Source organism: Scyliorhinus torazame, chromosome 2 (genome assembly GCF_047496885.1).
Source record: "Scyliorhinus torazame isolate Kashiwa2021f chromosome 2, sScyTor2.1, whole genome shotgun sequence".
NCBI lineage: Eukaryota > Metazoa > Chordata > Chondrichthyes > Carcharhiniformes > Scyliorhinidae > Scyliorhinus > Scyliorhinus torazame.
Window position 1 is genome coordinate 159,897,344 of NC_092708.1, and position 27,482 is coordinate 159,924,825.

General features: G+C 48.5%; 1 protein-coding gene across 13 annotated transcripts in view; it reads right to left on the reverse strand.

The window, feature by feature from the left end:
- Positions 1-27,482, reverse strand: part of LOC140392940 (serine/threonine-protein phosphatase 6 regulatory ankyrin repeat subunit C-like) — a 361,058-nt gene that overhangs the window by 68,902 nt on the left and 264,674 nt on the right. For all 13 annotated transcript variants that reach the window (XR_011935463.1, XM_072478798.1, XM_072478764.1 and 10 more), the window contains 2 exons: positions 24,484-24,567; positions 23,112-23,257 (listed from right to left, as the gene is read on the reverse strand). Coding sequence is in view for 12 of the 13 variants with exons in the window: in XM_072478798.1 (XP_072334899.1) it covers positions 23,112-23,257; positions 24,484-24,567 (230 nt within the window). In the remaining variant the exon portion in view is untranslated. The remainder of the gene's footprint in view (positions 1-23,111; positions 23,258-24,483; positions 24,568-27,482) is intronic.

Genomic DNA, 27,482 nt, shown 5'->3' on the forward strand with positions numbered 1-27,482 from the left:
GAGGGGAGGATGGGCTTTGGGGTTGGTTCTGTTTTTTGGGTAATTATTTTTCTAATCTATTTCTTCAGCTATTTCTTCAGTTTTTTCTGATGTTTGTTTACTGGGGAATGTGATGCTTTTAAAATGTTTGTCCATGTGGGGGGAGAGAACAATGGGGAGACAGACTGCTTGGTGCCAGGGGCAGGCGCTATCAAGTCAGCATGGGTCAGTTGACTCTCGGAAGCGCAATGGAGGCTGAGCAGGTGTTAAGCTGGAGCTTGACTTAGGGGGTTGGGTTTCTAATGTTGTTGCTGTGGGGGGGGGGGGGGGGGGTTGCTTTGCTGACAGGGGAGGAACTGTTACTAGGGGACAAATGGGAGGTCGGGAACGGCGACTGCCCGAGGGGGGAGCTCGAGGAGGCGGAGGGCGCGAGCTCCCCCCTCGGAGGGAGGAGGGGGGGGGGGGGGGGAGGCTGGAAGCCCCCCGACCAGGCTGATTACATGCAACGTCAGAGGGCTGAATGGGCTTGTCAAGAGGGCTCGCCTTTTTGCACATTTGAGGGGGCTGAAGGCGGACGGGGCAATGCTACAAGAGACACACTTAAAGGTTACACACCAGATGAGATTGAGAAAGAAGTGGGTCAGCCAAGTATTCAACTCAGGGCTGGACTCAAAGACCAGGAGGGTAGCGATCTTGATCAACAAACAAGTGGCATTCGAGGCAGGGAGAATCGTGTCAGACAAGGGGGGTAGGTACATAATGGTGAGTGGGAAGCTGGAGGGGGTGCGGGTGGTACTCGTGAACATATATGCTCTGAATTGGGACGATGGGGAATTTATGAGGTGGGTTTTAGGTAAGATCCCAGACTTAAGAGTCACATAACCTGATCATGGGAGGAGACTTTAACACAGTCATTGATCCGGAATTGGTCTGGTCAAAATCCAGGACAGGGAGGAGGTCGGCTGCGGTAAAGGAATTGAAGGGGTTTATGGAACAGATGGGGGGAGTAGACCCATGGAGGTTTGCACGGCCAAGGGCGAAGGAGTTTTCCTTTTTCTCACACGTCCACAAGGTATACTCTCGCATCAACTTTTTTGTTCTGAGCAGGGCGCTAATACCGGAGGTGGTGGATACCGAGTACTCGGCAATCGCAATGTCGGATCATGCCCCGCATTGGGTGGATCTATGGGTTAGTCTGGAGAGAGGGCAATGCCCACTGTGGAGACTGGATGTGGGGTTGCTAGCGGACGAAGCGATCGGTGGGCGGGTTAACAAGTCCATCCAGAACTACCTGGAAACAAATGATACAGTGGAGGTCTCCGCAGCGACGGTTTGGGAAGCTCTGAAGGCAGTGATCAGAGGGGAATTAATCTCGATACGGGCCCACAGAGAAAAGGCGGAACGGGCTGAGAGGGATAGATTAGTGGAGGAGATACTCCAGGTGGACAGGAGATACTCGGAGGCCGCGGACGCCGAGCTACTGATGGAGCGGCGGTGGTTACAGGCGGTGTTTGGGCTGTTGACCACAGGGAAAGCGGTGGAACAGTTGAGGAAGGCAAGGGGGGGCGATTTAGGAGTACGGGGAAAAGTCACGCAGAATGTTGGCGCACCAGCTCAGGAAAAGGGAGGCGGCCAGGGAGATGGGTAAAGTAAAGAGTAGAGGCGGGAATACTGTCCTGGACCCAGCGGGGGTGAATGAGGTGTTTAAGGACTTCTATAGTAAATTATATGAGTCGGAACCCCATGCTGGGGTGGCGGGGATGAGGCAGTTTTTGGATCAGTTGAGGTTCCCGAGGGTAGATGGTGATCTGGTGGAAGGGCAGTGAGCCCCAATTGAGATTGAGGAAATAATCGAGGGGCAGGAGGGCATGTAGTTGTGCAAGACCCTGGGGCATTACGGCTACCCGGTGGAATTCTATAAAAAGTTTTCAGAAATATTGAGCCCACTGCTTGTGAGGACATTTAATGAAGCAAGAGAGAAGGGAGTCCTCCCCCCAGCAATGTCGCAGGCCTCAATTTCATTGATCCTGAAACAGGAGAAGGGTCCGGAGCAATGCGGGTCATATAGGCCAATTTCTCTACTGAATGTGGACGCCAAACTGCTGGCTAAGATACTGGCCACAAGGATAGAGGACTGTGTCCCGGGGGTGATAGTGGAAGACCAGATGGGATTTGTAAAGGGCAGGCAACTCGAGGCCAATGTTCGAAGGCTTTTAAATGTTATTACGATGCCCTCAGAAGGAGAGGAGGTGGATGTACTGGCCACAAGGATAGAGGACTGTGTCCCGGGGGTGATAGGGGAAGACCAGATGGGATTTGTAGAGGGCAGGCAACTCGAGGACAATGTTCAAAAGTTTTTAAATGTTATTATGATGCCCTCAGAAGGAGAGGAGGTGGATGTGATGGTAGCGATGGATGCGGAGAAGGCTTTTGATCGGGTAGAGTGGAATTACCTGTGGGAGGTGCTGGGAAAGTTTGGATTTGGTGAGGGCTTTATTGACTGGGTGCAGTTGCTCTATCAGGCACCAGTAGCGATTGTGCGTACGAACCGGCTGAGGTCGGGGTACTTTAAACTACGCCGAGGGACAGGCAAGGGTGCCCCCTCTCCGCGTTACTGTTGCTCTGGCCATAGAGCCATTGGCCATGGCGTTAAGAGCCTCTAGGAACTGGAAAGGGCTGGTTCGGGGGGGGTGGGTGGATCACCGGGTCTCGCTTTACCTGCTCCTGTATAGTTCAGACCCGTTGGAGGGGATAGTGGAAGTAATGCGAATCCTGGGGGAATTTGGCAATTTCTGGGGGTATAAATTGAACATGGGGAAAAGTGAGATGATCGCGATCCAGGCAAGAGGACAGGAGAAGAGACTGGGAGAGCTGCCGCTTAGAATGGTAGGGAAGAGCTTTCGATATCTGGGAATCCAGGTGGCCGGGAATGGGAGGCACTGCACAAGTTAAACCTATCCTGGTTGGTAGAACAAATGGAAGGGGACTTTAAGAGATGAGTCATGCTCCCGCTATTACTGGCGGGGAGGGTACAGATCGTGAAAATGACATTCCTCCACAGATTTCTGTCTGACTTTCAGTGCCTCCGCATCTTCATCCCAAAGGCCTTTTTCAAGCGGGTGAATAAGATTATTTCGGGTTTTTGTGTGGGCAGGTAAAACCCCGCGAGTGAAGAAAGTGTTGCTGGAGCGCAGTCGGAGGGAGGGCGGGTTGGCGCTGCCGAACTTCTGCAATTACTACTGGGCGGCTAATATAGCCATGATTAGGAAGTGGGTAGTGGGGGAGGGGTCGGCATGGGAGCAGATGGAGGCGGCGTCATGCGAAGACACCAGTTTGGGAGCACTGATACCGGCACCTATTCCGTTCTCGCCGGCCCGATACTCCACAAGTCCGGTGGTGGTGGTGGCTCTGAGAATCTGGGGGCAATGGAGGAGATATAAGAGAGTGCAGGGAGCATCGGTTTGGACCCCAATGAAATGAAATGAAATGAAAATCGCTTATTGCCACCCAATCTTCCGGAGGCCCCATCATACCTGTCCTTCACTACCCTGACCCTTCATACTCCCCTCATCCTTCCACAGGCATGGCTTCCCTTAGGCCCCGACATTTGGCATTGCCACCCAGGCACTGACATCCTGGCAGTGCTCCTAGAATCCTGGAATTCCCTCCCAGGCACACTGGCAGTAACAGGGTGGCAGTGCCAAGGTGCCAGCTTGGCAGTGCTCGGGTGCCAGGGGGAGAGCCAGGATGTCACCCTTTCATCTCCCTGACCACCCAGTGGCCTTCAATGTCCTGGGAGACCCACCAGGTGCTGTTCAGCTTGGTGCACGTTTGTGTGGATCAGTACATAATAATAATAATCGCTTATTGTCACAAGTAGGCTTCAATGAAGTTACTGTGAAAAGCCCCTAGTCGCCACATTCCGCCGTCTGTTCGGGGAGGCCGGTAATTGGTATGGGAATTGAACACGCGTTTCTGGCATTGTTCTGCATTACAAGCCAGCTGTTTAGCCCACTGTGCTAAATGGCGCCCGTCTGGAGTCTCCTTAAATTTGGATAAGAGCGACTTACGGTGGCTGCCATGTTGTGAATGGTTGCACTTTTGGCAGCTCCCGCTCCAGGCTGGTTTTTTTTCTCAGACCTTTTCCCCGTTCGGAGGGTGGATGTGTGGCCGAAGAAGGTGCAGGGCTGGCTAGAGGGAAGTCTGATTCCACTGGTGGGACTGGTGGATGGATCCACGGACCAGAAGTGGGTCGAGAAAAAGGGAGCAGTTGGAGCAGGGGAACCTTCGCGCACCACAGTTTAAGCTGGTGGAGGGTAAACGGCCTGCGCTGCCTACCCATTGGTAGATGGACCAACTGGTTGACTTCTTAAACGAGAAGTTCAGCCAGCAGAGGAGAGAGGCCTATGAGGACCTAGCCAAGGCTCTGAATTTGCTGAAGTCAGGAATCGATCGAGTGGAGTAGAGGCTGGAGTCCCAGGGCCAAACTATCCGGAATGTGGAGGAGGCAGAGGGGGAGCATGAGGAGCCGTTGGTTTATTTGCCGGCTGAGTTGGGAGAATTGCAGCTGCAGGAGGAGGTGGAGGACCTTGAGAACCGCTCCCTGAGAGAGTTGTAGGGATGCCTGAAGGCACGGAGGGAGCGAATTCTGCCACGTGTGGCCAGAATGCTGATAAAGCTGATGTCATAATATACACCAGTATATCATGGTGCAGACACACACACTGATGGACACACAGCAAGACCAATCAACACACACACCGCAGCCAATCTCCAGTTAGAGCACACTCACTATATAGACAGAGGGCATCAGAGTTCCCATTCATCGGGATGCGGCCTCTCAGAAGGACAGAGCTTACAGCACAGATAGTCACCATGAGCTGAGTGCATAGACTGGTTAGGACAGGCATAGGTTTTTAGTTTAATCTAACATCGAGTTAATCCACAGTGAAAGTATGTTCAACAGTTTCTAACTTAATAAAATAGTGTTGTACTATTTTAAGTGTTGGTGGCCTGTATGTGTTCCACGGATCCAGAGCACCCAACACATCAGCTGATGGGAGAGGGGGCCTTTGACCGGACCCTGGAGGTCGACCGAGCACACAGGGCGCTGATGAGGAAACCGCAGTCGCCGAGGGCGATAGTGGTGCATCTTCACCGATTCCTGGACAAGGAAAAGATTCTGACATGGGCGAGGCAGACGAGGAGATGCACTTGGGAAGGGAGTGAGCTGCAAGTGTATCAGGACCTGGGCCTGGATCTGGCGAAGACGAGGGCTGTGTTTAACCAGGTGAAGGCTGCCCTCTTTTAAAAAGGGGGTGAAGTTCTGGATTTTGTACCCGGCTTGCCTTTTAACAACCGAGAGCGCTACTTTGGAACACCAGAGGAGGCGATGGAAATTTTGAGAGACAATGGACTGGCAGGTGAAGGAGGACATTGAACTGTGGAGGAGGGGTGTGGAGATGAATGTTGGTTTCTCCCCCCCCCCCCCATTTTTTGGCAATCCCGTTAACATTTCTCCGGTTGGTGGTTGGGGAAATTTTCTCCTCTGAGATGTTTCGATGTGATGGGGGGTGAGTGCATCTTTTGCGCTTTTGTGTTTTCTTTCTCTTTTGTTTTTTCTTGGTGCACTGTTGGTTGCAAGGTGTTCGAGTGGAGGGGGAGGAGGGGAATTAGTAGTAGATAGGAGGTTTAGGTGCCTTGGGCAGGGGCTGCCAGGCTAGCTGGGCAGGCTAGTTAACGGGAGCGCAGTGGGGGATGAGCAGGTGGATAGTGAAGCAGAGAGGGATGGGGTTGTTTTGTTCAGGCGAAGTGGGGGGAGGGGATCTGCTGACAAAGGTGTTGTTGCCGTGGTGTTATATGGGAGGGAGTGGTGACGGTGGACATCTGGGGTTGGGCCTGTAGGGTCGCGTGGCATGGGCGGGCTTAGAGTCAAAAGGTTGGAAAGGGATAGTGGTGGGGCGGCTGGACACAGGGTTTCACTATATGCAGATAAGCTGTTGCTGTATATAATCGGACCCACTGGAAAGCATAGGGGATATTATGGACGTTTTGGTAGAATTCGGCCGGTTTTCTGGGTATAAGTTAAACATGGGGAAGAGTGAGGTCTTCCCGATATAGGCGAGGGGACAGGAGAGGAGGTTGGGTGAGCTGCCATTTAAGATGGTGAGGGAGGGTTTCTGGTACCGGGCATGGGGATGGGAGCAACTACACAAATTGAATCTGACTCGGCTGGTGGAAGGGGGATTTTAAGAGGTTGGACGTGCTTCCACTGTCATTGGTGGGGCGGGTGCAGTACATGAAGATGACTGTGCTCCTGAGGTTTTTGTTCGTATTCCAGAACCTCCCAATATTTTTGTCAAAGGCCTTCTTTAGAAAGGTTAACACATTGATATTGGGATTTGCGTGGGCGAGGAAAGTGAGTAAAGAAGGTGCTGTTGAAGCAGGGGTGAGGGTGGGGGGCTGGCCTTGTGAAATTTAATGAATTATTATTGGGTGGCAAATATAGCCATGGTAAGGAAGTGGGTTGTGGGGGAGGGGTCGGCACGGGAGCGGGTGGAGGCAGCCTTGTGTAAGGGCACTAGCTTAGGGAAACTTGATGGCGCCTCTGCCGTTCTCGCCGGCCAGGTGGCGGTCCTGAGGGTGTAGGGACAATGGCGGCAGCATGTGAGGCTTGAGGGGGCCTCTGTTTGGGCTCCAATCTGTGGGAATTACAGGTTTGTTCCAGGGGAGCTGACGCTGGGTTCCAGGGTTGGCGGCAGATGTGGATTGAGCAGTTTGGGGATCTATTCGTGGGTAGCTTCCCAAGCTTGGAGAGACTGGTAGAGGAGTATGAGTTGTCCAGCGGAAACAGGTTCCGGTACTCACAGTACAAAATTATGAGAGAAAACAGGTGCTGTCCTTTCCTGATCTGTCGCCCCCGGGTTTGCAGGATAAAGTGCTGTTGAAAAGAGGTTGGTGAGGGCAGGGTGTCAGAGATCTATAAAGAATTAATGGATTGGGCAGGCGTCCCGATAGGAGTAGTTAAGCGGAAGTGGGAGGAGGAGCTGGGGGGTGAGCTGGAGGCTGGGTTATGGGAGGAGGTTCTGGGGTGGGCAAATGCGTACTCTTTGTGTGCCAGGTTGAGTCTCATTCAATTTAAAATAGTCCACAAGGCGCACATGACGGTGGCTAGGATGAGTAGGTCCTTTGAGGGGGTGGAGGATAGGTGTGGGCGGTGTGCGGGGGGTGCTGCTGTTGCTAATTTTTAGTTGGTTCAATTGGCTCTGTTTTATAACCTTTGCTCTCGAGTCGCCAGGTATCTTTATGATACCGCCACGAGGTTCAAGTTCAAGTAATGATCAATAACTCAATACACCAATTAGTAAGATTCAAATCAAAGCACATTTATTATACACAGTAATCACTACTCATGCATAAAATCTACTTCTAAGCTACTTCTACAACTAATAGGCCTATACTTAGCTTCGGACTGGCCCACCAGGTCAGGGGAACAAATGGCCTTTCGTTCGGGTTCTGAGTCTGTGGGATTCAAAGTTGGTACGGACTGGAAGCTAGGAGCGCCTATCTTGTAGCGAGCGTTAGCTTAAGACTTACTGGATCTTGGCGGCAGCTGAACCGGTCACTGTCAAGGGTTGGTTCGCGTTGCTGAGTGACCCGGTCAAGAAGGATGATTTGAACTTGGGGGCTTAACTTTATAGTCCCCAGGGGCTTCCCGCCATTCGGGGCGGACCCTGTACCTAGTTCCAAGTGATTGGACTTTTTTTCCCCAATCGCTTGGTTCGATTTCTCCAATACTGGAGCGGTTTCCTGATCTTGAGGTGTCCATTAACCTCTTTTGTGTTGGCTCCTGCTGGTGCCGAGGAGTCTTTGTTTATCTCAAATGTTTCGATTGTTCCCGGGGATCGCGCATTAGTATGTAGATGGCTGCTACATTATTATGCAGATGGCTGCTTGTATCGATGCTGTCTGGGAAACTTCCGGTTGCGGCGATGACCAGCTAAGCCGCACATTTCGGCACCTCCCGTTTCAACGGACTTTTGGGCTCTTACCGGGAGCCCCAACGAAATTTTTTGCGGCCAAACCCAGTGTGAGGTGACAAAGGAAGGAGTCCCCCCCGGGTGTGGATGGAAAGGAGCGACAGTAGTGCCAGATTGCGGAGGATCCTTTGGAGCAGCGGCAGAGAAGAGAAGGGAGAAGCAAGATGGCGGCTGAGGGAGCCCAGATGGTATGGGGCCCGGAACAGCAGGAGTTCCTCCGACGATGTGTGGAGGAGCTCAAGAAAGAGGTGCTGGCACCGATGTTACTGGCAATCAAGGGACTAAAGGAAACACAAAAGGTCCAGGCGATGGAGCTCTGTGGAGTGAAGGCAAAGGCAGCCGAGAATGAAGACGAGATACAGGGCCTGGTGGTAAAAACGGAGACGCACAAGGCACTACACAAGAGGTGCATAGAAAGGCTGGAAACCCTGGAGAACAGCTCGAGGAGGAAGAACCTACGGATTTTAGGTCTCCCCGAAGGAACAGAGGGAGCTGATGCTGGGGCGTATGTGAGTACGATGCTCCATACTCTAATGGGAGCTGAGGCCCCAACGGGCCCCCTGGAAGTGGAGGGAGCGTACCGGGGCCTCGTGAGAAGACCAAAGGCAGGGGAAACACCAAGAGCAATAGTGGTGAAGTTCCATCGCTACAGGGACAGGGAGATGGTCCTGAGCTGGGCTACGAAGACACGGAGTAGCAAGTGGGAGAACGCGGTGACACGCGTGTATCAAGACTGGAGTGCGGAGGTGGCGAGAAGGAGGGCGAGTTTCAACCGGGCCAAGGCGGTGCTCCATAGGAAGAAAGTCAAATTTGGGATGCTGCAGCCAGCGAGATTGTGGGTCACACATCAGGGCAAACACCAGTACTTCGAGACGGCGGAGGAGGCATGGACATTCATTCAGGAAGAGAAACTGGACTAGACTTGAGAAATTGATGCCCGGAGAGGGGTAGCGAGGTGGTGGCACAGAAATGTAAAGTGGGGAGACGGGAGGGCTAATGTATAATAATGTTGGACAGGGAATGTTTCTCCCCCCGATGTGGGGGAAATGAAGAAATGTGGGCGCCGGTGGAAAAGGGGACAGGGAAGGGGAATGAGGGAACTGCGCCATTAGGGGCGGGGCCGAGAGGAAGGCGCGGGTATTTTCCCGCGCTATGGAAACTATGGCGGGAAAAAGGGCGCAGGAAGGAAGGGAGCCTCACACGCAGGGAGGTCAAAGGATGAACGGGGGAAGGCGAGGTCAGCCAGAGTTAGCTGACTTCCGGATGCAATATGGGGGGAGTAATCAAGCTAGAGGGGGATCTTGGGGGGGGGGGGGGGGGATTAACTGGGTTGCTGCTGCTGAGAGTAAGGGGGAGCTGATACGAGACGAGGGGGTCGGGACGGGAGGGCGCGTGAAACCTGGGTGAGGAGATGGTTTGAAAAAGGGGATGGCTAGTCGACAAGGGGGGTTGGTAAATGGCCCCCCAACCCGGCTCATCACGAGGAATGTGAGAGGTTTAAATGGGCCGATTAAGAGGGCAAGGGTGTTTGCGCACTTAAAGACTGAAGGCGGACGTAGTTATGCTCCAGGAGACGCACCTGAAGTTGGCGGATCAGGTTAGACTAAGGAAAGGATGGGTGGGACAGGTGTTCCACTCAGGGTTGGACGCGAAAAACAGAGGGGTGGCAATACTGGTGGGGAAACGTGTATCATTCGAGGCTAAGACCATAGTGGTGGATAGTGGGGGCAGGTATGTGATGTTGAGTGGCAGATTGCAGGGTGAGGCGGTTGTGCTGGTGAACGTATATGTCCCGAACTGGGATGACGCGGGATTCATGAAGCGAATGCTGGGACGTATCCCGGACCTGGAGGTGGGAAACTTGTTAATGGGGCGGGGGGGGGACTTCAACACAGTGCTTGACCCAGGACCGGTCCAGATCCAGGACCGGGAGAAGGCCAGCAGCGGCCAAGGTGCTTAAGGGATTCATGGAGCAAATGGGGGGAGTAGATCCGTGGTGATTTGCCAGACCGATGGGTAAAGAGTTTTCCTTTTTCTCCCATGTCCACAAGGTATATTCCCGGATAGACTTTTTTGTTTTGGGAAGGGCATTGATCACAAAAGTGGCAGGAACGGAGTACTCGGCCATAGCCGTTTCAGATCACGCCCCGCATTGGGTGGAGCTGGAACTAGGAGAGGAAAGGGACCAGCGCCCACTCTGGCGATTAGACATGGGACTACTGGCGGACGAGGGGGTATGCGGAAGGGTGAGGGGATGTATCGAAAGATACCTGGAGGTCAATGACGATGGGGAGGTCCAGGTGGGAGTAGTATGGGAAGCGCTGAAGGCAGTGGTTAGAGGAGAGCTGATTTCCATCAGAGCCCACAAGGGGAAACAAGAGGGTAAAGAAAGAGAGAGATTGGTAGGGGAAACTTTGAGGGTGGATAGGAAGTATGCGGAGGCCCTAGACGAAGGGCTATACAGGGAAAGACGAAGATTACAGACGGAGTTTGACCTGCTGACCACGGGAAAGGCAGAGACACAGTGGAGGAAGGCACAGGGGATACAATATTAATATGGGGAAAGGCGAGCCGGCTGCTGGCCCAACAACTTCGGAAGAGGGGGGCGGCGAGAGAGATTGGAGGAGTTGGGGACGAAACGGGAAAGATGGAGCAGAGAGCAGGGAAAGTGAACGAGGTGTTCAAGACATTCTATGAGAGGCTGTACAAGTCCCAACCCCCGGAGGGGAAAGAGGGAATGATACACTTTTTGGACCAGCTAGAGTTCCCGAGGGTGGAGGGGCAGGAGGTGGCAGGTCTGGGGGTGCAGATTGAGGTGGATGAGGTGATCAAAGGAATTGGGAACATGCAAGCAGGGAAGGCCCCGGGACCAGATGGGTTCCCGGTGGAATTTTATAGGAAGTATACGGACCTGTTGGCCACGCTTTTGGAGAGAACCTTTAATGAGGCTAAGGAAAGGGGGACATTACCCCCGACAATGTCGGAGGCGACGATATCGCTAATTCTGAAACGAGACAAAGACCCGCTGCAGTGCGGGTCATACAGGCCCATCTCCCTCCTAAACGTAGACGCCAAACTGCTGGCCAAAGTGATGGCGACAAGGATAGAGGATTGTGTCCCAGGGGTGGTACATGACGACCAGACAGGGTTTGTTAAGGGGAGACAATTGAATGCCAATGTACAAAGGTTGCTGGGGGTGATGATGATGCCCCCACCTGAGGGAGAGGCAGAGATAGTGGTGGCGATGGATGCAGAGAAGGCATTCAATAGGGTGGAGTGGGGGTATTTGTGGGAGGTGCTGAAGAGATTTGGGTTTGGGGAGGGGTTCATTAGATGGGTTAGACTCTTGTACGCGGCCCCGGTGGCAAGCATCGTTACAAACAGGCAAAGATCGGGATACTTTCGATTACATAGGGGTACAAGACAAGGGTGCCCCCTGTCCCCATTACTGTTCGCGTTGGCAATTGAACCATTGGCCATAGCGCTGAGGGACTCTAAGAAGTGGAGGGGGGTGCTTAGAGGGAGAGAGGAACATCGAGTGTCACTATATGCAGACGATTTGCTGCTATATGTGGCGGACCCGGTAGAGGGGATGCCAGAGGTAATGCAGATACTCAGGGAGTTTGGAGAGTTCTCGGGATATAAATTAAATATGGGAAAGAGCGAACTTTTTGTGATGCACCCTGGGGAACAGGGCAGGGGGATAGATGCTCTGCCGCTGAGGAGTAGCAGCAAGGAATTTTCGATACCTGGGGATTCAGTTGGCCAGGAACTGGGTAACCATACATAAACTTAACCTGACGCGATTGGTAGAGCAGACGGAGGAGGACTTTAAGAGGTGGGATATGGTGCCCCTGTCATTGGCGGGCAGAGTACAGGCGGTTAAAATGGTGGTCCTCCCGAGGTTTCTTTTCGTGTTTCAGTGCCTCCTATCATCCTGATTACAAAGGCCTTCTTCAAAAAAATAGACAGGAGCATTATGAGCTTTGTGTGGGCGGGAAAGACCCCCAGGGTAAAGAGGGGGTTCCTGCAGCGCAGTAGGGACAGAGGGGGATTGGCACTGCCGAGTCTGAGTGACTACTATTGGGCCGCCAATGTGTCGATGGTCTGTAAGTGGATGAGGCAAGAAGGTGCGGCGTGGAAAAGGTTGGAGATGGCGTCCTGTAAGGGAACGAGCCTAAAAGCGCTGGCGACGGCGCCGCTACCGTTCTCCCCGAAAAGGTACACCACAAACCCAGTGGTGGTGGCGACCTTGAAGATCTGGGGGCAGTGGAGACGACATAGGGGAGTGACGGGTGCCTCGGTGTGGTCCCCGATAAGGAATAACCACAGGTTCGTCCCGGGGAGGATAGATGGGGGATTTCAATGTTGGCAGCGAGCAGGAATTAGGAAGCTGAAGGACCTGTTTGTGGACGGGACGTTTGCGAGTTTGAGAGCATTGGAAGAAAAATATAAGTTGCCACCAGGGAATGCTTTCCGATACATGCAAGTGAAGGCATTTACGAGGCAACAGGTGAGGGAATTTCCGCGGCTCCCGACGCAAGGAGTCCAGGATAGAGTGATTTCGGGGGCATGGGTTGGAGAAGGTAAAGTGTCTGAAATATACAGGGAGATGAGAGACGAGGGGGAGGCGATGGTAGAGGAGCTGAAGGGAAAATGGGAAGTGGAGCTGGGGTAAGAGATTGAGGAGGGGCTGTGGGCAGATGCCCTAAGTAGGGTAAATTCCTCTTCCTCGTGTGCCAGGCTTAGCCTGATTCAATTTAAGGTTCTACACAGAGCGCATATGATGGGAGCAAGACTGGGCAGGTTTTTTGGGGCGGAGGACAGGTGTGGGAGGTGCTCGGGAAGCTTGGCGAACCACACTCATGTTCTGGTCGTGTCCAGCACTGCATGAGTTCTGGGAGGGTGTGGCAAGAGTGATCTCAAAGGTGGTGGGGGTCCAGGTCAAATCAAGCTGGGGGTTGGCTATGTTTGGGGTTGCAGAAGAACCGGGAGTGCAGGAGGCGAAAGAGGCCGACGTCTTGGCCTTTGCGTCCCTAGTAGCCCGGCGAAGGATTCTACTTATGTGGAAAGAAGCGAAGCCCCCGGGCGTAGAGGCCTGGATAAACGACATGGCAGGGTTCATAAGACTGGAACGAATAAAATATGCATTAAGAGGATCGGCTCAGGGGTTCACCAGGCGGTGGCAACCGTTCCTTGACTATCTCGCGGAACAATAATGGAAAAACAGAAAAGACAGCAGCAGCGGCCCAGGGGGGAGGATTATTCCGTGTTCTTGTTTTTTCTTAGTTAGTTGTTGATATTTGCTTTTTGTTTATTTCGTTTTCCATCTGTTGTTAGTTTAATATATTATTTAAATAACGTTTAATGTATATTCCTTTATTAAGTTGTAAAAACGGAATATCTTTAATAATCAATAAAATATATATATTTTTTTTAAATCAATGCTGTCTGGGCTTTTGCAGAGTTTAATACACAGTAACGTGCACCTGCTAGTTTCTGCCTGTGTTGACTGAATTTCCCTGCAGCCTTTGCTGTTCTCCATTTTACGGCGGGAGTTGGGCAACCCAGGTGGCTACACCGCGAACCATGAACACATGTTTTGAGTCTGTCTGAAACTGGAGGTAGTTTGCCGGGATTCGCTGACGTGATTATCATAGAATTTACAGTGCAGAAGGAGGCCATTCGGCAAGAGTCTGCACCGGCTCTTGGACAGAGCACCCTACCCAAGGTCCACACCACCCTATCCCCATAGCCCAGTAACCCCACCCAACACTCAGGACAATTTTGGACACTAAGGGGAATTTATCATGGCCAATCCACCTTACCTGCAAACTTTGGACTGTGGGAGGAAACCAGAGCACACGGAGGAAACCCACGCACGCATGGGGAGGATGTGCAGACTCCGCACAGACAGTGACCCAAGCCGGAATCAAACCTGGAACCCTGGAGCTGTGAAGCAGTTGTGCTATCCTCAATGCTACCGTGCTGATGTCGGAGGTGCTGAAATTGAAGGTGGCCCCCGAGTCCAGAATTGGCAGTGTTTGGAGTGTCGGAAGACCCGGGAGTCCAGGGCGCGAGAGAGGCCGACGTTCTGGCCTTTGCCCCTCTGGTAGCCTGGAGACAGATCCTGTTGGCGTGGAGGGACTCGGAGCCACCAAAACCAGGAGTGTGGGTGAGCGACCCCGCGGACTTCCTTAGACTGGAGAAAATTAAGTTCACCTTGAGGGGGTCGTTGGAATGGTTTGCCTGGAGATGGAAACCGTTTATTGACTTCTTCCAGGACAGCTAAGGCAGCAGGGAGCGAGGGGGGGAATAAAAGCGAGCACTTTCCAATGAATCCCCCAGGGAGGGGAACCAATTTGGGGAAGTTGCCTTTTCGCCTTGCCATAACTAACTTTTGTTATCTGGGTGGCGCCCGATTGGACCTCACTTCATAAAACAAATTATGCTACTCTGGCGAATGGGGTTAAATCTGACTTGCAGAAGTAGGATAACCTCCCCCTGTTCTTGTCGGGTAGGTTCATTCAGACATTTAAAAGGAATGTAATCCCGAGGTTTTTATTTCTTCTTCAGTGTCTCCCTCTTTTCTCCCCAAATAGTCTTTGCTAGAGTCAACATGGTGATAGCTTCCTTCATAGAACATACTGTGCAGAAGGAGGCCATTCGGCCCATCGAGTCTACACCAACCCACTTTTTAAAAAAAATATTTTTATTAAGGTATTTGAAATTTTTTTTAAAAAATAACATAGACAATGACATCAACATGTTCTAATAAACATTTCCACCCCATCTCAATCTTCACACACCCCAACCATAAAACAACAATCCGGCCCACTCTTCGCCCCCCCCCCCCCTCCTTGGAATACTACATCTGCTGACATCTTAATTTTCCCCGAGAAAGTCGACGAACGGCTGCCACCTCCGGGTGAACCCAACCATTGACCCTCTTAAGGCGAACTTTATTTTCTTGAGACTGAGAAACCCAGCCATGTCACTAACCCAGGTCTCTCTACTCGGGGGCTTCGAGTCCCTCCACATTAACAAGATCTGTCTCCGGGCTACCAGGGAGGCAAAGGTCAAGACATCAGCCTCTTTCGCCCCCTGAACTCCCGGCTCTTCCGACACTCCAAAGATTGCTACCTCCGGACTCGGCACCACCTATGTTTTTAACACCGTGGACATTGCCTTAGCAAAACCCTGCCAAAACCCTCGAAGCTTCGGGCATGCCCAAAACATGTGGACATGATTTGCTGGGCTTCCCGCGCACCTCGCACACCTATCTTCTACCCCGAAAAACCTGCTCATCCGAGCCGCTGTCATGTGTGCCCAGTGGACTACCTTAAATTGTATCAGACTGAGACTGGCACATGATGAGGAGATATTAACCCTGCTTAGGGCATCCGCCCATTGACCCACCTCTATCTCTCCTCCTAGCTCGACCTCCCACTTGCCCTTAAGCTCCCCCACCGGAATTTCCTCTGCCTCCGAAAGCTCCTGGTAAATATCTGAAACCTTCCCCTCTCCCATCCAGGTACTGGAGACTACTCTATCCTGTGTCCCCCGTGGCGGCAGCAGCGGAAAGGCCGGCACCTGTTTTCTCAGGAAGTCTCGCACCTGCAAATACCTAAACAAATTTATCCTCCAAGGCTTTCAAGCTGGGAAAGCTCCCATCTATAATTATATCCCCCATCCTCCTAATTCCTGCCCTTTGCCAACTCTGGAACCCACTATCTAGCCTACCCGGTACAAACCGATGCTGGTTTAGCACAGGGCTAAATCGCTGGCTTTTAAAGCAGACCAAGGCAGGCCAGCAGCACGGTTCAATTCCCGTACCAGCCTCCCCGAATAGGCGCCGAAATGTGGCGACTAGGGGCTTTTCACAGTAACTTCATTGAAGCCTACTTGTGACAATAAGTGATTATTATTATTTAGCACTGATCCACACAAACGTGCACCAAGCTGAACAGCACCTGGTGGGTCTCCCAGGACATTGAAGGCCACTGGGTGGTCAGGGAGATAAAAGGGTGGCATCCTGGCTCTCCCCCTGGCACCCGAGCACTGCCAAGCTGGCAGCTTGGCATTGCCACCTTGTTGTGCCAGTGTGCCTGGGAGGGAATTCCAGGATTCTAGGAGCACTGCCAGGATGTCAGTGCCTGGGTGGCAATGCCAAATGTTGGGGCCTAAGGGAAGCCATGCCTGTGGAAGGATGAGGGGAGTATGAAGGGTCGGGGTAGTGAAGGACAGGTATGATGGGGCCTCCGGAAGATTGGGTGGCGGGGTCAGGGGGTCCTGAAAGTGGTCCCGTAAAGGGGCGTGGGAAGGCCTGAAAAGTGGGGGTCCTCAGTGACCCCATAGCAGAGTGTCCTCACTTGAGGGGGTGGGGGTAATTAATGTCCATATGTGTGTGGGGGATGACACTGCCCATGGTGGTAGGTGTGGGTGACCCTCAAGCTCACTTCGAGATCGGGCCACCCTTTCAAAACAATGTCGCGATCTCGGAGGAGCCAGTATGGCCAGTGAGTTACCTCTCCAGTGATGAAAAATATTCCAAGTGTGGGATAGCCCGGAGAGAAACTCACCAAGGTACAAAAAAATGACGAGGTGTGGTTAGTCAGCAGTGGAAAAAGCACCAATAGATCCCTAGAGAAACTGCCAGCCAAACCCGCCTGAAATGATACTTAGAAACCCTTCCGTTAAATCACAGCCACAAACTTTGGCCGGAAACTAAACCTCCCAAAAATCTCAAAGATACCCCTACTTGACCCTATCAAACACTTTTTTAGCATCTATTGAGACAATCACCTCAGGTTCAGGTGCCAGAGAGGGGTGAAGGATTTAATAATCAACATATATGGCCGAAAGCTGCCGACCTTGTCAAAATCTGTCTGTTCTTCCAAGGTCACCCCTGGAAGGCAGGGCTCCAACCGCATTGCCAGCACTTTAGCCAGCAACTTAGCATCAGCATTCAACAACGAGATAGGCCGGTACGACCCACACTCTGTAGGGTCCTTATCCTTCTTCAAAATCAGGAAAATAGAGTCCTGCACCAATGTAACCAGCAAAAGCCCCGGGATAAGGAATCATTAAATATGTCCAATATCGGTGGGATCAACTGCCCTGCAAATTTCATACAGAACTCAATGGAGAATTCATCCAGAGCTTTACCCGACTGCATTAAACCAATACATTTCATAATCACCTCTGGTTCCAACGGGGATTCCAACACCTCCCTTCTCTTCCTCTCCATCATCGGGACTGTCAACCCTATCAAAACCTATATCATGGGTGAACTCTCGTCTGGGGGCTTCAATCTACAAAGCCTTCGATAAAAGGCCTCAAACTCAGCATTAACCTTCGATGGGGTGGAAAGCAAACTGCCTTCCGAACCCTTTTCCTGCACAATCTCCCGAGAGGCAGCCTGCCGCCTCAGCTGGTGCGCGGAAAGGTGACTGGCTTTCTCCCTGTGTTCATAGAACGTCCCTCTCAAGCATCGCAGCTGGCTCACCGCCGTACCCGTTGAGTAGCTCAAATTGCACCTGCAACTTTTTCCTATTCACCAACAACTCAGGCGTAGGGGGCAGTGAGTACTGCCAGTCCACCACAAGGATGGAATCCACCAACCTCTGCCACTCCACTCTCCCAATCCTTTCTCTGTGTGATTTGTAGGAAATTATCTCCCCCCGCCCCCATGACCGCTTTAAGGGCCTCCCACAACGTAGAAGGTGAGATAGACTCACTCTTATTAAAAGTAATGTAATCCCTAATGGCAGAGGATATGCTCTTTCAAAATCCTTTGTCTGCCAACAATGCTGTGTCCAATCTCCACGGTGGGAGTTGAGAGAGACCCAGCTCGAACACCCAATTCACAAAATGTGGGGTATGATCTGAGATAATTGCCGAGTATCCAATCCTCTTCACCCCAGGAAGGAGACCCCGATGCACCACAAAAGGGTAAATCCGAGAATAAACCTGATGGACATGGGAGAAAAAAGAAAAGTCCTTATCACTCGGATGCAAAAAACTGCCACGGATCTTCTCCCCCCACCCTGCCCATCTGCTCCATAAGAGCCAATAATGCTTTCACCATCCTTGATGGAACCAGAGATTTAGGTCTAGATCGGTGTAACTGAACTACAATTTAAGTCCACTCCCCAAAATTAGCTGGTGTGAGCCCAAGTCAGGAACAGAAGCCAGTAGTTTGCTAATAAAAGCAGTGCCATCCCAATTTGGAGCACACACATTAACTAGGACCACTGAAGCTCCCTCCAAAAACCCACTGATAATCACATGCCTCCTGTTTGGATCCGCCAAGACTTTAGCTGCTTTAAACTATCTATTTAGTTCTTTTGCACATCCTCCCCGTGTTTGCGTGAGTTTCGCACCCACAACCCAAGATGTGCAGGGTAGGTGGATTGGCCACGCTAAATGGCCCCTTAAATAGAAAAAATGAATTGGGTACTCTAAATTTATTTTGAAAAATCTATTTAGTTCCAAGATGAAAGAGAGTTGGGCTCTCGAGGATAGCTAATCTGCATCTCTGCCTGGATAGAAGGCCCATGTGATTCATATCTGATATTGGAAATGAGTGTCCATTCTTTCTAACTGACCTTGTCAGTTGCAAAATGCAAAATAAGTGGCGGCTTCAGGGAACATATCATTATTCATCCGAGATATGCACTTATACACAGCAGATTATTCTGCAGATTTTACCAGCATATTCCTGGAAGGAGTCAGAGGCAAAGAGATTCAAGGCCTGCAGAGACTTTGGCCGTCCGTTAACCATTTGTGCCCAGCTGGTCTATCAGCAGATCTTATTCCATAAAGCTGCAAATATCAACAATGATGTACCGTGCGAGTCTAAACCTCCTGAGGTACTAGTGCATAATCATGTCCAGAAAGCTTTACCTCTGCATTACACCTTTATTGGGAGCATATGTTAAACTGCACACCCGCTTGTCCCACGGAGTTTCCTGCATGCTACCATATATTGTGTGCAGTTCTGGTCGCCACATTGCAGGAAGGACGTAATTACTCTGGACCGAGAGCAGAGGAGGTTTACAAGAATGTCACCAGAGCTAGAAAAATGTAGCTACGAGGAGAGATTGGATAAGTTGGGGTTATTTTCCTTGGAACAAAGTAGGCTGAGGGATGACTTAATTGAGGCGTACAAAATTATGAGGGGATGAAATAGAGTAGACAGGATAAAATTGTTTCCCTTGGTGGAGAATTCTAGTCCCAGAGGACATAGATTCAAGAGTGGCAGAAGGTTTAGAGGGGACATGAGGAAGAACTTTTTTACACAGAGGTTAGTGGGTGTCTGGAATTCGCTGCCCGAGTTGGTGGTGGAGGCAGAGACCCTAAATTATTTTTTAAAAGTACCAGGATCTGCACCATAAGTGCTATAAGATACAGGGACAGGGCTATGGACCGGGTGCAGGAAGGTGGGATTAGAAATGGCACCTAGGTGTCTTTGGGCTGCCATGGACAAGATGGGCCAAATGGCCTCCTGCTGTGCTGTAACCTTTCTATGATTCTATTCTATGTGTAACTTTTCAATGTTTCTATTCTATTCTATGTGTGAGTCATTGCGGAAGTTGGCAGGTTCCTCCTACCAGCTTCCTGACAAATTGACATTTTTTGCTTCTTCAACCTCCCCCATGTACTGACACCAGGCCACCAGGGCAGGTACAATTCAGCCTGTTAACTAGGTTTCTGTCTCCATAGATGCTGCACAAACTGCTGAGTGTTTAGAGAATTTTCTGCTTTTATTATGGGAAATTATCTTTTTGTAACATTTTTTTCTGCCCTGCAAGCTACTCAGCTTTCTATCTTTATTCAACATCACTCTCTAACCAATTTACTATTTCTTATTTTGGGAAACATCTTACAGCCTAGATGAATTAAGATCAAGGTCACAAATCCACATCTAACCATTTCAATGCAATTGGAATTAATTATTGAAGCAGTAACTGACCAATAACAGGATAATGACAAAAGGTATTTTGAAAATGAAAATATACCAACATACTGGGGGATAACATGTTTGATGTGAAATGTCAAGAGATGATTTAATAAATATTATACATATATTTTGTCTTCTCTATGGAGGGAGGGGGAAAGTTTAACATTGAACAAGAAATGACAGTGTAAACACATTCTCCAATGTCGTGTGCACCTATCCATTTGTCTTGCCTTAATGAAAAAATGTAAATTACTTCCAACAATACAACATACCTGCAGTCCATAAGACCATAAGACATAGAAGCAGAATTAGGTCACTTGGCACATCGAATCTTCTCCGCCATTCAATCATGGCTGATATTTTTCTCATCCCCATTCTCTTGCCTTCTCCCCATAACCCCTGATCCCCTTATTAATCAAGAACCTATCTATCTCTGTCGAAAAGACACTCAGTGATTTAGCCTCCACAGCCTTGAGCGGCAAAGAGTTCCACAGATTCACCACCCACTGGCTGAAGAAATTCCTCCTCATTGCCGTTTTAAAGGATCATCCCTTTAGTCTGAGATTGTGTCCTCTGATTCTAGTTTCTCCAACAAGTGGAAACATCCTCTCCACGTCCACTCTATCCAGGCCTCGCAGTATCCTGTAAGTTTCAATAAGATCACCCCTCATCCTACTAAACACCAGCGATTACAGCCCCAGACCCCTCAACTGTTGCTACGTTTGCAGATGATACAAAGATCTGTAGAGGGACAGGTAGTATTGAGGAAGCAAGGGGGCTGCAGAAGGATTTGGACAGGCAAAGTGCATAACCTCACACTTTTCCACATTGTATTTCATCTGCCACTTCATTGCCCACTCTCCTAGCCTGTCCAAATCCTTCTGCAGCCCCCTTGCTGTCTCAATACTACCTGTCCCTCTACAGATCTTTGTATCATCTGCAAACGTAGCAACAGTGCCTTCAGTTCCTTCTTCCAGATCATTAATGTATATTGTGAAAAGTTGTGGTCCCAGCACAGACCCTAGAGGCACACCACTAATCATCAGCTGCCATCCTGAAAAAGACCCCTTTATCCCTACTCTCTGCCTTCTGCCAGTCAGCCAATCCTCTATCCATGCCTGGATCTTACCCTTAACACCATGGGCTCTTAACTTATTTAACAATCTCCTCTGTCGCACCTTGTCAAAGGCTTTCTGGAAATCTAAATAAATCCATCCACTGGTTCTTCTTTCTCTAATTTCCTTATTACCTCTTCAAAGAACTCTAACAGATTTGTCAGTCATGACCTCCCTTTGACAAAGCATTGCTGACTCAGTCCTATTTTATCATGCAATTCCAAATACTCTGCAATCTCACCTTTAATAACGGTCTCTAAAATCTTACCAATGGCCGAAGTCAGGCTAACCGGCCTACAATTTCCCATCTTCTGCCTCCCTCCCTTCTTAAACAGTGGTGTTACATGAGCCACTTTCCAATCCTCTGGGACCCTTCCTGCCTCCAGAGATTCCTGAAAGATCACCACCAATGCCTCCACAATCTCCCCAGCCATCTCTTTTAGAACCCTGGGGTGTAGTCCATCCGGTCCAGGTGACTTATCCACCTTCAGACCTTTCAGTTTCCCCAGAATCTTATCCTTAGTGATGGCCACTGCGCTCACGTCTGCCCCCGATTCTCCTGGAGCTCTGGTATCCCACTGGTGTCTTCCACCATGAAGACTGATGCAAAGTAACTATTCAGTTCGTCTGCCATTTCTCTGTTTCCTATTATTACTTCTTCAGCCACCTTTTCCAGTGGTCCAATGTCTATTTTTGCCTCTCTCTAACCTTTTATATATTGAAAGAAACTCTTCCTATCTTCTTTTATATTACTAGCTAGCCTGCACTCATATTTCATCTCTCTTCCCTTATTGCTTTTTTAGTTGTCCTCTGCTTGCTTTTAAAGACTTCCCAATCCTCTGGCTTCTCACTAATCCTCGCCACTTTGTCTGCTTGTTCTTTTGCTTTTATGCTGTCCTTGACTTCCCTGATCAACCATGGATGCCTTGTCCTCCCCTTAGTATGTTTCCTCCTCCTTGGGATGAATTTCTACTGTGCCTCCCAAATAACCCCCAAAAATCTCCTGCCATTGCTGTCCCACTGTCTTCCTTGCTAGGGAATCAACTCTTGCCAAGTAAGCTCCTCCCTCATGTCTTTGCAGTTACTCTTATTTAATTGTAAAACGTTACATTCGATTCCAGCTTCTCCCTCTCAAACTGCAGGGTAAATTCTATCATATTGTGGTCACTGCTCCATAAGGGTTCTTTCACCTTAAGATCCCTAATCAAGTCTGCCTCATTACATATCACCAAATCCAGAATTGCCTGTTCCCTAGTGGGCTCTACCACAAGCTGCTCCAAAATACCCATCTCTTAAACATTCCACAAATTCCTTTTCTTGGGATCCACTACCAACCTGATTTTCCCAGTCCATCTGTATATTGAAGTCCCCCATGATTATTGTGATATTGCCTTTTTTACAAGCTTTCTCTATCTCCTGATTTATTTTCTGTCCCACATCTTGACTACTGCTAGGGGGCCTGTACATAATTCCATCAAGGTCTTTTTGCCTTTGTGATTCCTCAACTCTACCCACAGAGATTCTTTGCCTTCTGATCCTATATCGCTCCTTGCTATCTATTTAACTTCATTCCTTACTCACAATGCAACCCCGCCCCCTTTGCCCATCTGCCTGTCCTTTCGATAGGACACATATCCTTGTATATTTAGATCCCAGCCCTGATCCCCTTGCAGCCACATCTCTGTGATGCTCACAACATCGTACTGGCCAATTTCAATGTGCGCAACAAGCTCATTTACCTTGTTCCATATACCTCGCGCATTAAGGTACAATACCCTCAGTCCTGCATTGACCGTCTCACATTTGTCACCTTTTTTGCTCTGCCTGAGGGTGGTGTTGTTCTCTTACTTTTGTTGTTTATTTCCCCTTCAGTTATGACACCTTCTAAGCTAAGTCTTCCATATTCAAGTAAATCTTTGTGCAGAAATGCTTTTACAGAAGTAAAAACAATTTTATTGTCTGCTTCCCTATTAAAACCATTTTGGAAAGCAGACAAAAGTCTCTGTTACATACCTACAGCTCCACACTGTCCATTTTCGGCTGCCATCATTAATGGAGTTTTCCCAGACTTATCAACAGGATTCACTTGTGCACCATGACTTAACAGCAATTGCAAGCATTCCACATGGTCTGTAAAAGCAGCTGCATGAAGTGGGGTTCTAAAAAATCAATCCCAGACCATGTTATTTTCAACACATGTGGTCTTTGATAATTTAATTACAAAAGCTCTAACAAACGAAACCATTCTTTGCAATGTCACAGCAACAGTGCATTTAGGCTTAGCCAGATGTAATATAAAGCTCCTTTTTCTCTATCCCTAGAAGATGCCTCAGTTGAAAACTTATATTAAAAGTAACCCTTCCTGTAGCATTTTGTTTATTTCCACCGCCAGCCATCCTATGGCCTCTCTGACTGAAATGACCAATTTGTTCTAGTTTTATACTGTGGGCCAATGCCCACGACGAACTTGATTGAAACTCAAACTAATTTTAGAAAGGACTCTTACAGCTAGCAGGCAGGGAAGATGTTTGTCCCATCAGAGTGGACTGCATCTGCAACAAGGTCCAGAGGTACAAGATGAATGCTCCCAGTTCCTCCAACTCAAAAACTTTTAAGCCATATTCAGAGCTTTGGACCCATGTTTGGACACAGTTACAAAACAAAGTAGAATTTTAAAAGCAATATTCAAAAACATTCAAATCCTAAAACAAAATAATAAGATTGAACAGCAAACTATTCTTAGTTTCAAGAAACAAGAATCATACAAACGACATTTTCAAGTAATCATAGTGTTAAAGAGGCAAAAGTTGCAAAAGATAGGGAAAAGCCACAGGGTGGTACAGTGGCTAGCACTGCTGCCTCATGTTGCCGAGGACCCAGGATCGATCCCGGCCTCAGGTCACTATCCGTATGGAATTTGCACATTCCCCCAGTGTCTGCGTGGTTCTCACCTCCACAACCCAAAGATGTGCAGGGTAGGTGGATTGGCCACGCTAAATGCCCCTTGGGAAAAAAAATTTAAAAGAAAATCCATGAAGTGAAGTTCCCTCCTTCTCTCGAAAGTCCATATTCTTATAATCCCAACCATTGAGATCACAAAATTTCCAGAATAAATAAGGGGGATTGAGATTCCAATTTTGTGATCTCAATAGTTGGGATTATAAGAATATGGACTTTCAAGAGAAGGAGGGAACTTCACTTTGTCGATTTTCTTTAAAAAAAAAATTTCCAAGGGGCATTTAGCATGGCCAATATCTTAAGTAACATTTTTTGAGCATCATAATAAATTTCAGTTTGATTTTAACATCTCATGCAGAAATTCAAATGATTTTGAATACTTAATTTTAAAAACATATAACATTGTGCAAAAAAAAGTTTCTCATACCTTTCTTGGGCATCTCGGGAATCAATAATTGGAACACCTAAAGCTTCTATTAATATTTCTGCACAATTTTCATGGTCATTTATTCTGTAAGCAAAGGAAGAATTTTTGGTTATGCTGATAGAGCAAAAGCACATAGGAACAATTAGGATCTGGAATGTAATATATCTTATCCACCAGTGACCTCATACATCACTATGTAAACTTTATCTTACTGAAAATCTATGTACAGAATTCATGCATGATTAAAGACCATTTGTCATGCGAGAGTACCTTTAAGAAATGGGTGTTTATAAATGGGTGTGTATATAAGTATCTGTAGTGAGAATACCTTTAAGAAATGGGTGTTTATTACTGCAGTGATGTCAGAGTGGGTGGAGCTGGGCTGTCTGTCAGCGTTTTACTTTAGTTTTAGGCTGTTTGCTGGAGGGTGTGTTTTAGTTTTGTTTTCAGAGCTGGATAGCTGCAGTCACAGCCAGGTGTATTAGAGTCTCTCTCTGTAATCTAAAGACTGTAAATCGATCCTGGTGATTTAAAACTAATAACAGTAGTGACTTTAACCTGATGTGCTTCTGCTAAAAGGTGTTTTAAGTCTTATGGATATTAAAAGGAAAGCTTAAAGGATTACTTAGTGTTGCGTTCTTTGAGGGTTGTACTTGAATTAATGATTGCTAAGATGTGCACTGTATGTTTTAAAAAGGTTAACTTGAGTTCATAGAATAAACATTGTTTTGCTTTTAAAAAATACTTTTCCATTTCTGCTGTACCACACCTGTAGATGGGACCGTGTGCTCCCCATACCACAATCTATTAAAAGTTGTGGGTCAGGTGAACTCCATGATACATTTTGGGGTTCTCTAAACCCTGGCCCATAACAGCCTATCAAAGCTCATCTGCAGTGTTCTATCACAGCATCTAACTGTATTTTGAACATCCTTTAACATTTAAATTTCCACAACACTTAGCAAGTTTTCCAAACATCACCGGGTAAAAAGTTCGTTCTGATATGGGATTCAAACATGTTTTCAAAAAACTCAAGTCATCTGAAACTGATTGAAGCAGAACCAATGTTCGATGGCACTTCAAATGAAAACTAAGTTCAAGCTCTTTCTTCCCAAAATAAGATTGAAAGAAAAATGCAAATGTTTGCAATCAGGACAAGAAGTATCTGTAATTATGTGACCGAATAACCCAGCAAATATCAGTTGCCAATCATTCTACTATAGTGCTGCACCCAGGCAGTCAAGACTAAGCGCAGCCTTCATTATGAGCCAGGTTAGAGGTAAAGTGGGAGATGACAAAGCATGAATTGAAGAGAAGATGTGGGTGTGGGTCAAATTGGCACTTTGCAAAATAAAAATTTTGGAAGCTGCAAGCGATGAAATGGATAAAGCTTCCCGGCCAATTCTGAAATTTTGTTCAGAATGGCTTAATTTTTAATTAATTGTATTTTAGGGCCATAACAGTATGGATCAGAGCTCAGATAGCCATCGAAGAGGACTTGGAAATGTTGTACTTTACAAAACGGAAAAGTAAAGGAGACAGTAAAGCATATGGGGGTCTCAATATTAAATCCCCCTCCCAGCACGATGAGTAAGAGAGGATTTAAAAAAAAAATTAAATAAGAATTGCATCTCTAACCTAGCGTATACATGTTAGTTGTCATTTTTATGCAGTTGAGTTTTGTGGCACAAGTATTCTACATGCAGAGGCTAGACGGTCTCCGTAATTTATTTATACTCGCATGGTGCAATTGGGAGCCTGAATTAAAGTCAGTAATTTCTGTATTTTTCCCAGTGCTTGGAAAACCTGACAGGGAAAGATAGGAGGAAGCTGCCAGCTCTAAATGTTGCGTCTTTTACAGCACTTCACTTGGGCTGGGAGGAGCAAGAATGATCCCCCCAATCCTCCCCCTTTGGCATCCTCGCTCCTGATCATAGCCACTTTCTTTCCATCTGCTGTGATCACAGACCCTCCTCTCGTGCGATCTCAAGCACCTACAATTGTGGCTGACCTTCTCCCACCCCACCTAACTTCCCTCGGGTACCCACGCACTCCCTAAGCACTTATCTGCAGCCTTTCTCCCTCCTGATTGATGGGGATGTTCCCAATTTGGCACTGGTGGGTGAGAAACAGAAGATAAAAATTGTAATGTGGGCCTAACAATAAATTCGCCAAGACCTCTGCAGCCCCGATCGCAACTGAATTGTTGGTCCTTTTTGGCCTCTGCACTCTCCTCACAAATATTGGAGTCAGTGTTGCAGTGTACTTTTAACCAATAGCTTCTTTGGAGAATGCAAAATCTAACACACCCACACACCAACTTTCTAAATTCATATTTTAATGAAAAACCACAAATTCAGATGCCCATCAACAACTTTAATTAGTAGCTTATGCTACTATTCTCAATATGATTTTACTGACTGATTGGATTAGTTGAATATTATTTGACACCTTGTGCGTAAAAAAAAAACCTTCAACCTTACAGTTTCGTAAGATTAACATAATCAACTTAAGGAAGAGGCGATGGCATAGTGCTAGTGTCACTGGACTAGTAATCCAGAGGCCCAGTCTCTGGGAACATGGGTTCAAATCCTCCCATGGTTGGGGGTATTGAATTCAAATTCAAATAATAAAGCTGAAAAGTTTGAAAAAAGATAGTCTCAGTAATGATCATCATGGTCATATCAACCCATCTGGTTCATTAATACCCTTTAGGGAGGGATGGAAATCAGCTGTTTCTACATGGTCTGACCTAGGGTGGCATGGTGGCACAGTGGTTAGCACTGCTGCCTCACCACGCCAGGGACCCGGGTTCAATTCCAGCCTTGGGTGACTGTCTGTGTGGCGTTTGCACATTCTCCCTGTGTCTGCGTGGGTTTCTTCCCACAGGTTAGGAGGATTGGCCATGTTAAATTGGCATCCTCTGGTTGGGGCGAGCTCTGCTGATCCTCTGCAATGGGGCAGCGTTTCTGAGCAGTGCCAACAGCTGGTGGGTTCCT